General features: G+C 62.3%; 2 protein-coding genes across 2 annotated transcripts in view; one reads left to right on the forward strand and one right to left on the reverse strand.

Moving 5' to 3' along the window:
- Positions 1-302, reverse strand: part of MAF1 (MAF1 homolog, negative regulator of RNA polymerase III) — a 30,279-nt gene extending 29,977 nt beyond the window's left edge. The window contains exon 1 of the mRNA XM_030554069.1: positions 66-302. The gene's annotated coding sequence lies outside the window, so the exon portion shown is untranslated. The remainder of the gene's footprint in view (positions 1-65) is intronic.
- Positions 303-12,064: 11,762 nt separating this feature from the next.
- SHARPIN (SHANK associated RH domain interactor) overlaps positions 12,065-13,804 on the forward strand; it is a 48,364-nt gene continuing 46,624 nt past the window's right edge. The window contains exon 1 of the mRNA XM_030549494.1: positions 12,065-12,301. Coding sequence (XP_030405354.1) covers positions 12,065-12,301 — 237 coding nt within the window. The remainder of the gene's footprint in view (positions 12,302-13,804) is intronic.

The raw sequence follows: 13,804 nt of genomic DNA on the forward strand, positions 1-13,804 counted from the left end.
CATTGCAGCCTGGGAGTTGTAGTCCTCGGGCTCTCGCGGCTTTGAGGGGCCGGGCAAGGACCTACTCGCGTCTCCCTGGCTCAGTCCCGGCCGGTCTCCCCGCGGCGGCGGCTCCCTCACTCCCTGGGCGCCTGTAGGCGGCACAGCGGGCGGGGAAAGCTCGAGCGGGGCGTCTCCGCCTCGGCCACCGTCCGACTTCTCGCCGCGGCCCGCCAGGCCTCCGCCCGCCTCGACATGTCCCCGGCTAACCGGGGCGGAGCGACTGACCGACGGAGCCCGCACTCCCCTGGCTAGCGGCGGCCACCGACCCGTCTCCTCAGGCGCCGGACGACAACAGGAGCCCCGAGTCGCGATTGACCCGCTGCCCTTTTCGGTCCGCCCATTCCTATTGGAGAAGAGACAGGCCAATCACCGCAGTCCTATCCCCGCATTGGCTAGAACGGATGCAAATCAAGCACAGAGACCCGCCTTCCGAAGCGAGAGACCCTGCATCTGATAGGCTGCGGCTTCCCAGGCCCTGGTTGGCTGCCTGGGACAAAGAGGGAGCCGCTGTCAGTCAAGTGCGGCTGGCCTCGCCCCGCTGCTCTGGGAGGGGAGGGGTGAAGGGGACGCAGGCTTCAGGGGGCAAGTTCCTGCCCCGGCTCCCCGGGAGGGGTCCGTCCCCCCCATCCCCCCGCAGGTGCACGCCAGGCACCCCTCCCCGGGGAGGGGTCCGTCCCCCGCATCCCCCCCAGGTGCACGCCAGGCACCCCTCCCCGGGGAGGGGTCAGTCCCCCGCATCCCCCCCGCCGGTGCACGCCAGGCACACCTCCCCGGGGAGGGGTCCGTCCCCCGCATCCCCCCCAGGTGCACGCCAGGCACCCCTCCCCGGGGAGGGGTCCGTCCCCCGCATCCCCCCGCCGGTGCACGCCAGGCACACCTCCCCGGGGAGGGGTCCGTCCCCCGCATCCCCCCACCGGTGCACGCCAGGCACCTCTCCCCAGGGAGGGGTCAGTCCCCCGCATCCCCCCGCCGGTGCACGCCAGGCCCCCCGCATCCCCCCACCGGTGCACGCCAGGCACCCCTCCCCGGGGAGGGGTCAGTCCCCCGCATCCCCCCCAGGTGCACGCCAGGCACCCCTCCCCGGGGAGGGGTCCGTCCCCCGCATCCCCCCACCGGTGCAACGCCAGGCACCCCTCCCCGGGGAGGGGTCCGTCCCCCGCATCCCCCCGCCGGTGCACGCCAGGCACCCCTCCCCAGGGAGGGGTCCGTCCCCCGCATCCCCCCACCGGTGCACGCCAGGCCCCCCGCATCCCCCCCAGGTGCACGCCAGGCACCCCTCCCCGGGGAGGGGTCCGTCCCCCGCATCCCCCCCAGGTGCACGCCAGGCACCCCTCCCTGGGGAGGGGTCCGTCCCCCGCATCCCCCACCAGTGCATGCCAGGCACCCCTCCCCGGGGAGGGGTCCGTCCCCCGCACCCCCCCGCCGGTGCACGCCAGGCCCCCCGCATCCCCCCGCCGGTGCACGCCAGGCACCCCTCCCCGGGGAGGGGTCCGTCCCCCGCATCCCCCCGCCGGTGCACGCCAGGCACCCCTCCCCGGGGAGGGGTCAGTCCCCCGCTTCCCCCGCAGGTGCCCGCCAGGCCCCCCGTATCCCCCCACCGGTGCACGCCAGGCCCCCCACCCCCGGGAGGGGTCCGTCCCCCGCATCCCCCCGCCGGTGCACGCCAGGCACACCTCCCCGGGGAGGGGTCCGTCCCCCGCATCCCCCGCAGGTGCCCGCCAGGCACCCCTCCCCGGGGAGGGGTCCGTCCCCCGCATCCCCCCGCCGGTGCACGCCAGGCCCCCCGCATCCCCCCACCGGTGCACGCCAGGCCCCCCTCCCCGGGGAGGGGTCCGTTCCCCCACATCCCCCCGCCGGTGCACGCCAGGCACACCTCCCCGGGGAGGGGGTCAGTCCCCGCATCACCCCACCGGTGCACGCCAGGCCCCCCTCCCCGGGGAGGGGTCAGTCCCCTGCATCCCCCCACCGGTGCACGCCAGGCACCTCTCCCCAGGGAGGGGTCAGTCCCCTGCATCCCCCCGCCGGTGCACGCCAGGCACCCCTCCCCGGGCAGGGGTCCGTCCCCCGCATCCCCCCGCCGGTGCACGCCAGGCACCCCTCCCCGGGGAGGGGTCCGTCCCCCGCATCCCCCCCAGGTGCACGCCAGGCACCCCTCCCCGGGGAGGGGTCAGTCCCCTGCATCCCCCCGCCGGTGCACGCCAGGCACACCTCCCAAGGGAGGGGTCAGTCCCCTGCATCCCCCCACCAGTGCACGCCAGGCATACCTCCCCAGGGAGGGGTCAGTCCCCTGCATCCCCCCGCCGGTGCACGCCAGGCACCCCTCCCCAGGGAGGGGTCCGTCCCCGCATCCCCCCACCGGTGCATGCCAGGCCCCCCGCATCCCCCCCAGGTGCACGCCAGGCACCCCTCCCCGGGGAGGGGTCCGTCCCCCGCATCCCCCCCAGGTGCACGCCAGGCACCCCTCCCCGGGGAGGGGTCAGTCCCCCGCATCCCCCCGCCGGTGCACGCCAGGCACCCCTCCCCGGGGAGGGGTCCGTCCCCCGCACCCCCCCGCCGGTGCACGCCAGGCCCCCCGCATCCCCCCGCCGGTGCACGCCAGGCACCCCTCCCCGGGGAGGGGTCCGTCCCCCGCATCCCCCCGCCGGTGCACGCCAGGCACCCCTCCCCGGGGAGGGGTCCGTCCCCCGCATCCCCCCAGGTGCACGCCAGGCACCCCTCCCCGGGGAGGGGTCCGTCCCCCGCATCCCCCCGCCGGTGCACGCCAGGCACCCCTCCCCGGGGAGGGGTCCATCCCCCGCATCCCCCCAGGTGCACGCCAGGCACCCCTCCCCGGGGAGGGGCTCATGCCCCTGCATCCCCCCCAGGTGCATGCCAGGCCCGGGGAGGGGCCTTTCCCCTGCATCCCCTCATAGGTGTGTCCTAGGCACACTGCATCCCAAGGAGTGGCCTATCCTCCTTACCTTGACTAGAGCAGCCCAGGCACCCCATCACCCCATCCCTTCCCCAGGGAGGGGTTCACCCACCAGCCAGATCTACCCCAGACCAGGTCAGTTCCACATATTCCCCATCAACTCCCCTCCCTTACTTCACTCCTACCCCAATAACTCCTCCCCCCTTGGGGGACCCATCCTTTCTATCAGCTGTTACCAGCCCCTAGCCTCTCAGGCTGGCCTATCCCTGGCATGGGATGAAGGAGCCCACATCCTTTCCGCTCAGACAAGAGCCTTTGCACCATAGGGTGACATCAAGAAGCTGAAACTTAGCACATAGCAGCTCCATTATCCAACAGAGGTGTGAGCAGACTGCGCACAGATGCTGGCTGGCTGGCTCTTTCCAGAGCGAATTTAAAGTTAGGTCCTGATTTACGCGGTACTCAATGGTCTGAGCTGCTTCAAAAACTACGCAGCCACTTGTGAGCCTCACAGACAGCTGTGCCCTACAGGACACTGAACCGAGAACTGAGATAAGACAGGTGCATGGAACACAGCCTTTCCAGCTGCAGGACCCAGCTATGGGACACCTGCGAGAGCAGCTGAAAATGAACCTGCCCATGTCCCAATTTGAATGCAAGGCACACCTCTTTGAGAAGGCCAACATCACTCATCCCAGTAACAGATCAACCAAGAACTGGGGACGTTCGAGGGGAAGTAGAAGGGAAGAAGGAATTTTTAAAAATAAATGAAAAAAGCCACCCCCCAGCCCCCTGAAATGGCCCCAGGAACAAAGGAAACTGTGAGAAAACGAACAGGGTACTTTGTCTCTAGGGTGCCAGAGGGACTCCTGTTCTTTTTGCGGATACAGACTAAGATGGCTGCTCCTCTGAAACCTGTAAGAAAACAGCCACTTGGTGCGATCTTTAATTGTTGTATGGCGCTTAGATGGGAGCATGACACTCTGCAAATCAGAACCTAGACATTCTTTTCCCTGAGGCTGGCGTATTCATTTTGTGTCCATTTCTACTGCTGCTTTGGGAAGAGGTGATTAACCCTCTCTCTCCCAACTCTGTAGGGGGCTGTACACCCTGACATACTCCATCAAACCCCACATTTGAGATAAGCCCAAGCACTAGTGCTTCCTATTTTGTTTTCTACCAAAAAGAAATCAGGAGGCTTATGACCCTGATTGGGGAAAATGGGGGTGGGCAGGTGTGAGATTTCAGCCCCAACTGAGCAAATACGATTTTCCTCTGATGTTGCCAGACCAACACAGGCAAGAATGAATGTTTGCACGGCTGACTCAGAGCTTGCATGGGACTGGTCTCCTGTGCTTCCAGCCAAGCTCTGAGAGTGCCTAATGGAGAACATGCGTTGTAACATGGACATGCTGTGGCTACTCACGACTTTGCAGTGGCAGCAAGGAGAGCCCTAGCTCTTCTGCACAGGCGCCTGCTAGTTGAGTTACAGAAGAATCTCCTTTAATAGGGATCAGCATAGGGCCCATGATACACACTGGATCAGTTCTGCTTCTCTTCAACCCAGGCAGTGGTGCACATATACGCTAGCCAATTAATTACTCTATGTTTTGATTACAATGACAAAGCAGTTCATAAAAGCCAGTGTGGTCCTGCTAGGTTAGTAGACAGGCATTGACAGCAGCCTGTCAGAGATGCTTCTGAGGCAGGTGCAAGGAACCCCTGGGTCGGGCAAACATTTGTGCACTAACATAACAGGTCAGTTATACAATGCTCTGGATCACATGATCAGCTGGGGGGGACAAGCAAACATGATGCATTTTAAAATGGCCAAATGTGAGGTCAGACATCTAGGAACAAAGACGGCAGGCCACTGTGCCATTACCCAGGGTACAATCTGGACTGATGGACAGATGTGTCCCTCAATTCTCCAACCTGGGGTGCCTTTTACACTGCTTCGCTGTGACAACCACCACTCCTGCTCCGCACACACAGCCTCTAGCATGTAAATCACCCCCCGCTATACCGTACAAGTGCTCTAGTCAGCCAATCCCGAATTACATTACAGGGCAACAGCAGCAAACTCCCAGTCCCAGACTTTCCCCCAGAAATGTGCAGCTGGTAGTGCCTAGCACCCTCCTAGACAACACAAGCTCACAGAAAGTCCGTCATTTCATTAATAGAAAATGAAATGCAAAAACCTTGGTTATCTCAAATGGAGTATCCTGAACACTTCAAACAGACACTCGTACAGATAAAACAAAATAAATTTATTAAATACAGATAGATTTTAAATGATTACAAATAATGAGGCATAAAAGTCAGAATTAGCTACTGTGATGAAGTGGGAACGTTCTTAATGTTTTCTCTGAGTGCTCTGTGTGTGCCTCAGTTTCCCCTATGCATTTCTCAAGTGTCTAGGGGGGCATGTGATTGTTGCAGAGCCCTACGGGGCCAGTGTGATACTGTCTGCACAGAGAATGGCTGATACCTTGTCTCCTGGCAACTGATGGCCTGGGCCCCTCCTCTGCAAAGGTGCCTACTGAAGGTGCTGGAGAACAAAGATCAGGTGACTTCCTGGCCTGGGAAAGAGACAAAGGCGAGAGGAGGGGCTGGAGTTTCTTCAGTTTGGGGCTGGCTGGGAAAATGGAGGGGCACCTAGACATAGCTCTGGCCTCCCTGCCCCTGCCCAAGATGGACCTGACTGAGGGGGTCCTGTTGTCTGTACCTGCAAGAGCTGTCTTGGACTCTGTTCCTGTCGTCTAAATAAACCTCCTGTTTTACAGGGTGGTTGAGAGTCACGTGAATCGCAGGAAGCTGGGGGTGCAGGGCCTGGTTTCCCCCACACTCTGTGACATCTACAAAGTAAATAAAAGGTAAAATGCATCTAATACCTAACTTCACAAGCTAAGCGAATTCAAAGCAAAGGTTTCTCTCACCACATACCTGAACAGTCTTGCTGGATGGAATCCTTTCAGTCAGGACCTCTCCCCCAGTTCTGTGTTAATTTCCTTGTCCTTCAGGTGTTGTTGATGCCATGATATGAAGGGAGAGATATTTTGGTGCCTCTGTTCCCTTTTCTTATAGCTCTATTTCTTTGAAAGTCACCTCCAGCTGAGGTTCAGGAGACCGTGGGACAGGAACCTCCAGCTGTTTCTTTGCCAACATGTACATTTCTCACTCACTCCCTTTTTCCTGCCAAAGAATGGCCACTTAACCAGGTGATAGTCCATTTTGATTTTGTTGACACCTGGCTGAGGCCTCAGTTTGCCTTTTGTCTTCAAGGGACTGGTTTGTGCCTGCTCTTCTAAACTTGGAATATGTCTCACTAATGTTATATAATAGGATTTTATCACTTTACAAACAATGTTGCCACACATATTTTACCAGGACAATAACGATCAGCACATTATGAGTTTTCAAATTATACCGCATAAGGCATCCAGCCATTCAACAGCCCATGGGCTTCACCCATGAGGTTGGTCCCCAAGGAAGACGGGTTGATCTGGTTCTGTGGGGACTATCGGAGGCTTAATGCCATCACCGTGTCTGATGCCTACACCTCACTTTGTACAAAATCTATTATAGCTTTGTAAAAAGGGTGAACATAGGGATACCGACTGTCACAGCCATACTCACAGGATGAGGACTCTATCCTAGGAAGCAGTGACTCTGAAAAAGATTTAGGGGTCATGGTGGATAATCAGCTGAACATGAATTCCCAGTGTGACGCTCTGGCCAAAAGGGCTAATGTGATCCTTGGATGCATAAATGGGAATTTTGAGTAGGAGTAGAGAGGCTATTTTACCTCTGTCTTGGCACTGGTATGAATCCTGTGTCCAGGTCTAGTGCCCACAGTTCAAGAAGGATGTTTAAAAAATGGAGAGGGTTCAGAGAAGGGCCACGAACATGATTAAAGGATTAGAAAATCTGCCTTATAGTGATAGACTCAAGGAGCTCAATGTGTTATAACAAAGAGATGGTTAAGGAGTGAGTTGATCACAGTCTATAAGTACCTACCAGGGGAACAAATATTTAATAACCATAGAATCACAGAAGCATAGGACTAGAAAGGACCTCAATAGGTCATCTAGCCCAATCCCCTGCACTCAAGGCAGAACTAAGTAATTACTAGTCCACAACGGGCTCTTCGATCTAGCAGAGGAAGGCCATAAGAACGGCCATACCGGGTCAGACCAAAGGTCCATCTAGCCCAGTATCTGTCTACCGACCGTGGCCAATCCCAGGTGCCCCAGAGGGAGTGAAGCTAACAGGCAATGATCAAGGGATCTCTCTCCTGCCATCCATCTCCATCCTCTGACAAACAGAGGCTAGGGACACCATTCTTTACCCTTCCTGGCTAATAGCCATTTATGGATTTAGCCACCATGAATTTATCCAGTTCCCTTTTAAACACTGTTATAGTCCCAGCCTTCACAACCTCCTCAGGTAAGGAGTTCCACAAGTTGACTGTGCGCTGTGTGAAGAAGAACTTCCTTTTATTTGTTTTAAATCTGCTACCTATTAATTTCATTTGGTGACCCCTAGTTCTTGTATAATGGGAATAAGTAAATAACTTTTCCTTATCCACTTTCTCCACATCACTCATGATTTTATATACCTCTATCATATCCCCCCTTAGTCTCCTCTTTTCCAAGCTGAAGAGGCCTAGCCTCTTTAATCTTTCCTCGTATGGGACCCTCTCCAAACCCCTAATCATTTTAGTTGCCCTTTTCTGAACCTTTTCTAGTGCTAGAATATCTTTTCTGAGGTGAGGAGACCACATCTGTACACAGTATTCGAGATGTGGGCATACCATGGATTTATATAAGGGCAATAATATATTCTCAGTCTTATTCTCTATCCCCTTTTTAATGCTTCCTAACATCCTGTTTGTTTTTTTGATCGCCTCTGTGCACTGCGTGGACATCTTCAGAGAACTATCCACGATGACGCCAAGATCTTTTTCCTGACTCGTTGTAGCTAAATTAGCCCCCATCATATTGTATGTATAGTTGGGGTTATTTTTTCCAATATGCATTACTTTACATTTATCCACATTAAATTTCATTTGTCATTTTGTTGCCCAGTCACTTAGTTTTGTGAGATCTTTTTGAAGTTCTTCACAGTCTGCTTTGGTCTTAACTATCTTGAGCAGTTTAGTATCATCTGCAAACTTTGCCACCTCACTGTTTACCCCTTTCTCCAGATCATTTATGAATAAATTGAATAGGATTGGTCCTAGGACTGACCCTTGGGGAACACCACTAGCTACCCATCTCCATTCTGAGAATTTACCATTAATTCTTACCCTTTGTTCCCTGTCTTTTAACCAGTTCTCAATCCATGAAAGGACCTTCCCTTTTATCCCATGATGGCTTAATTTACGTAAGAGACTTTGGTGAGGGACCTTGTCAAAGGCTTTCTGGAAATCTAAGTACACTATGTCCACTGGATCCCCCTTGTCCACATGTTTGTTGAGCCCTTCAAAGAACTCTAATAGATTAATAGGTCTAACACAATACAATGGCTGGAAGTTGAAGCTAGACAAATTCAGATTGGAAATAGGGTATACATGTTTAACAGTGAGAGCAATTAACTATTGGACCAATTTACCAAGGGGCGTGGTGGCTTCTCCATCACTGACAACTGTTGTTTTACAAGATCTGCCCTAGTTTAAAAGGAATTGTTTTGGGGCAGTCCTCTGGCCGCCACACAGGAGGTCAGGCAGGCTAATCAGAGTGGTCCCTTCTGGCCTTGGAAGCTGTGAACATACCCCTGAAGAAAGCTACTCCCTACACCCTGTCAGCCCGTGGCTGGTTTGTATCCCGAAGCAGGAGTATTTGAATCCAGGTTACATGGAAGTTCTAATATTATTTATATTCCAGTAGCATCGAGGAGCCCCAGTCACAGACCAGACCCCCAGCGCGCTAGCACTGTACAAACAGAACTAAAAGACAGTCCCTGCCCCAGAATTTATAATCTATATGTAAGACGAGGTGACAGATAGGGAAGCCCAAGCAAACACTCAGCCGCCAGTGGTCAGCAGACCAGGCACTGGTCTCCTCAGCACACCAGCAGCTGAACCACGGTCAAGTGTTTTGAAGACATCATGGCAGATGGGAGCTTGGTAGTGGGATCTGAACAATCTTTTTTGGAACCCTGCTACGCTCTGGCATGCGGGGAGACCTTGTGCCAAGGTGACTGTGCAGCAAGTCTGGGCATGTGTCCTGCTGCCAGACCAGGGCATGTGCCTACTGCACCTGCCTGTGACCCACACCCTGCTGTATGTGTCTGTCCCTGCCCTGTGCCCCCCAGTACGTCCCTGCCCGCGGCAAGCTGTACTATCCACCAAGGTCTGTGTTCTGCTTCACATGTGCAAAGGCAACCAACTGCATGTGCCCGTGGCCCACTTTACTGCCAGCCCCTGGCCTGTGCCCTATTGCGTGTGCCTGCCTGTGGCCTGAAATACTGGCCACCATGGACTGGGCTGCACTGTACGTGACTGCCTGTGGCCGGCTGTATGTGTCTGCAGCCAGTGCCCCTCTACACGACTGCCTGAGGCTCCCGCTATGCGTCTGTGCCCAGTGTACTGCTTGGCCATGGTCAGTGCCCCATGCCCCTCTGCATGTGCCTGCCCACGGCCCACTGTACTGCCCAGCCGTGGTCACATCCCGGTCCACACGCCCGCCTGGGGCCATGTCCCGTGGCACGTCCCTGCCCATGGGTGTTCTACGTGCCCATAGCGCCTGTCCCTCCCGCAGCCGCTGCCCCAACCCACGCGAGCCTGCCGCCCGCCCGCGGCCACTGCCCCAACCCACGCGAGCCTGCCCCCGCCCACGGCCACTGCCCCAACCCACGCGAGCCTGCCCCCCGCCCGTGGCCACTGCCCCAACCCACGCGAGCCTGCCGCCCGCCCGTGGCCACTGCCCCAACCCACGCGAGCCTGCCGCCCGCCCGCGGCCACTGCCCCAACCCACGCGAGCCTGCCCCCAGCCCGTGGCCACTGCCCCAACCCACGCGAGCCTGCCCCCCGCCCGTGGCCACTGCCCCAACCCACGCGAGCCTGCCGCCCGCCCGCGGCCACTGCCCCAACCCACGCGAGCCTGCCCCCCGCCCGCGGCCACTGCCCCAACCCACGCGAGCCTGCCCCCCGCCCGCGGCCACTGCCCCAACCCAGGCGAGCCTGCCCCCTGCCCGCGGCCACTGCCCCAACCCAGGCGAGCCTGCCCCCTGCCCGCGGCCACTGCCCCAACCCACGCGAGCCCGCCCCGCCCGCAGCCACTGCCCCAAACCCAGGCGAGCCCGCCCCGCCCGCGGCCACTGCCCCAACCCAGGCGAGCCTGCCCCCAGCCCGTGGCCACTGCCCCAACCCACGCGAGCCTGCCCCCCCGCCCGTGGCCACTGCCCCAACCCACGCGAGCCTGCCGCCCGCCCGCGGCCACTGCCCCAACCCACGCGAGCCTGCCCCCCGCCCGCGGCCACTGCCCCAACCCCCCCGAGCCTGCCCCCCGCCCGCGGCCACTGCCCCAACCCACGCGAGCCTGCCCCCCGCCCGCGGCCACTGCCCCAACCCAGGCGAGCCTGCCCCCTGCCCGCAGCCACTGCCCCAACCCACGCGAGCCCGCCCCGCCCGCAGCCACTGCCCCAAACCCAGGCGAGCCCGCCCCGCCCGCAGCCACTGCCCCAAACCCAGGCGAGCCCGCCCCGCCCGCGGCCACTGCCCCAACCCACGCGAGCCTGCCCCCAGCCCGTGGCCACTGCCCCAACCCACGCGAGCCTGCCCCCCGCCCGTGGCCACTGCCCCAACCCACGCGAGCCTGCCGCCCGCCCGCGGCCACTGCCCCAACCCACGCGAGCCTGCCCCCCGCCCGCGGCCACTGCCCCAACCCACGCGAGCCTGCCCCCCGCCCGCGGCCACTGCCCCAACCCAGGCGAGCCTGCCCCCTGCCCGCGGCCACTGCCCCAACCCACGCGAGCCCGCCCCGCCCGCAGCCACTGCCCCAAACCCAGGCGAGCCCGCCCCGCCCGCGGCCACTGCCCCAACCCAGGCGAGCCCGCCCCGCCCGCGGCCACTGCCCCAACCCATGCGAGCCCGCCCCGCCCGCGGCCACTGCCCCAACCCAGGCGAGCCTGCCCCCCGCCCGCGGCCACTGCCCCAACCCACGCGAGCCCGCCCCGCCCGCGGCCACTGCCCCAACCCACGCGAGCCCGCCCCGCCCGCGGCCACTGCCCCAACCCACGCGAGTCTGCCCCCCGCCCGCGGCCACTGCCCCAACCCACGCGAGCCTGCCCCCGCCCGCGGCCACTGCCCCAACCCACGCGAGCCTGCCCCCGCCCGCGGCCACTGCCCCAACCCACGCGAGCCTGCCCCCCGCCCGCGGCCACTGCCCCAACCCACGCGAGCCTGCCCCCCGCCCGCGGCCACTGCCCCAACCCATGCGAGCCTGCCCCCCGCCCGTGGCCACTGCCCCAACCCACGCGAGCCTGCCCCCGCCCGCGGCCACTGCCCCAACCCACGCGAGCCTGCCCCCGCCCGCGGCCACTGCCCCAACCCACGCGAGCCTGCCCCCCGCCCGCGGCCACTGCCCCAACCCACGCGAGCCCGCCCCGCCCGCGGCCACTGCCCCAACGCAGGCGAGCCTGCCCCCCGCCCGCGGCCACTGCCCCAACCCACGCGAGCCCGCCCCGCCCGCGGCCACTGCCCCAACCCACGCGAGCCCGCCCCGCCCGCGGCCACTGCCCCAAACCCACGCGAGCCCGCCCCGCCCGCGGCCACTGCCCCAAACCCAGGCGAGCCCGCCCCCGCCCGCGGCCACTGCCCCAACCCACGCGAGCCCGCCCCGCCCGCGGCCACTGCCCCAACCCACGCGAGCCCGCCCCGCCCGCGGCCACTGCCCCAAACCCACGCGAGCCCGCCCCGCCCGCGGCCACTGCCCCAAACCCAGGCGAGCCTGCCCCCCGCCCGCGGCCACTGCCCCAAACCCAGGCGAGCCCGCCCCGCCCGCGTCCCGCCCGGAACGCCGCGGCCGGGGCGTGTTTCCAGCCGGCCGGCGCGGAAGTGCGGCGGCCGCTCGGCTCGGTCCGGCTCGGCTCGGCTCGGCGCGGGCGATGGCTCTGCCGGGCGCTCCCGCCCCCGGGCCCCCCGGCGGCCCCGCGCCGCCCCCCACCGTGCTCATGTCCGTGCGCGTCTGGGCGGCGCGGCCGCTCGGCCTCCTGCCGCCGCCCGCCGGGGCCTCGGCCGCCGGGGACGCGCTGCTCCGCCTGCAGCTCAGCGTGCGGCCCGGGCCCGCCGGGGGGCGGCTCTTCCGCCTCGCCCTGCGCCACACGGACGCCCGCCGGAGCGTGGTACGGGGGGCAAGAACTTGGGGGGCTGGGGGGTACGACCTGAGGTGGGGGTGAGAACTTGGGGGGCTGGGGGGTATGACCTGAGGTGGGGGTAAGAACTTGGGGGGCTGGGGGGTATGACCTGAGGTGGGGGTAAGAACTTGGGGGGCTGGGGGGTACGACCTGAGGTGGGGGTGAGAACTTGGGGGGCTGGGGGGTACGACCTGAGGTGGGGGCAAGGGGTGAGAACTTGGGGGGCTGGGGGGTATGACCTGAGGTGGGGGTGAGAACTTGGGGGGCTGGGGGGTACGACCTGAGGTGGGGGCAAGGGGTAAGAACTTGGGGGGCTGGGGGGTACGACCTGAGGTGGGGGCAAGGGGTAAGAACTTGGGGGGCTGGGGGGTATGACCTGAGGTGGGGGTGAGAACTTGGGGGGCTGGGGGGTATGACCTGAGGTGGGGGCAAGGGGTAAGAACTTGGGGGGCTGGGGGGTACGACCTGAGGTGGGGGCAAGGGGTAAGAACTTGGGGGGCTGGGGGGTATGACCTGAGGTGGGGGCAAGGGGTAAGAACTTGGGGGGCTGGGGGGTACGACCTGAGGTGGGGGCAAGGGGTAAGAACTTGGGGGGCTGGGGGTATGACCTGAGGTGGGGGCAAGGGGTAAGAACTTGGGGGGCTGGGGGGTATGACCTGAGGTGGGGGTAAGAACTTGGGGGGCTGGGGGGTATGACCTGAGGTGGGGGCAAGGGGTAAGAACTTGGGGGGCTGGGGGGTATGACCTGAGGTGGGGGCAAGGGGTAAGAACTTGGGGGGCTGGGGGGTACGACCTGAGGTGGGGGCAAGGGGTAAGAACTTGGGGGGCTGGGGGGTATGACCTGAGGTGGGGGCAAGGGGTAAGAACTTGGGGGGCTGGGGGGTACGACCTGAGGTGGGGGCAAGGGGTAAGAACTTGGGGGGCTGGGGGTATGACCTGAGGTGGGGGAAAGGGGTGAGAACTTGGGGGCTGGGGGGTACGACCTGAGGTGGGGGCAAGGGGTAAGAACTTGGGGGGCTGGGGAGTACGACCTGAGGTGGGGGCAAGGGGTAAGAACTTGTGGGGCTGGGGGGTACGACCTGAGGTGGGGGCAAGGGGTAAGAACTTGGGGGGCAGAGTGGGGAAGGGGTAAGAACTGGAGGGATATGACCTGAGGGGTGGGGGCAAGGCGGGCTGGTGCTGGGCGGTGATAAGAACTGAGGGGATGGGGAGGAGTGACATGGGGTCGGGTGAGACTGAGGTAGGAAGTGGAGGGCATGGGGGGGAACAGGTACTGGGAGAGCTGGGAAGGGGGGTTGGGGAGAGGTCAGGTACTGGAGGTTACGGGGGGTTGTGTTAGGAAGGATCTGAAGAGGACAGTTACCCCCTCCTCTCCAGGGTCAGTCAGCACCAGCTCCCACACCCCAGCCCCTCCCTCTGTGCCCCAGGATTGGAGTTTCTACACCCCTGGTAGGGCCTTTCACTCGTCCCACCGCCCCGAAGGAAGGGGCC

Source organism: Gopherus evgoodei, chromosome 2 (genome assembly GCF_007399415.2).
Source record: "Gopherus evgoodei ecotype Sinaloan lineage chromosome 2, rGopEvg1_v1.p, whole genome shotgun sequence".
NCBI classification, from domain to species: Eukaryota; Metazoa; Chordata; order Testudines; family Testudinidae; genus Gopherus; species Gopherus evgoodei.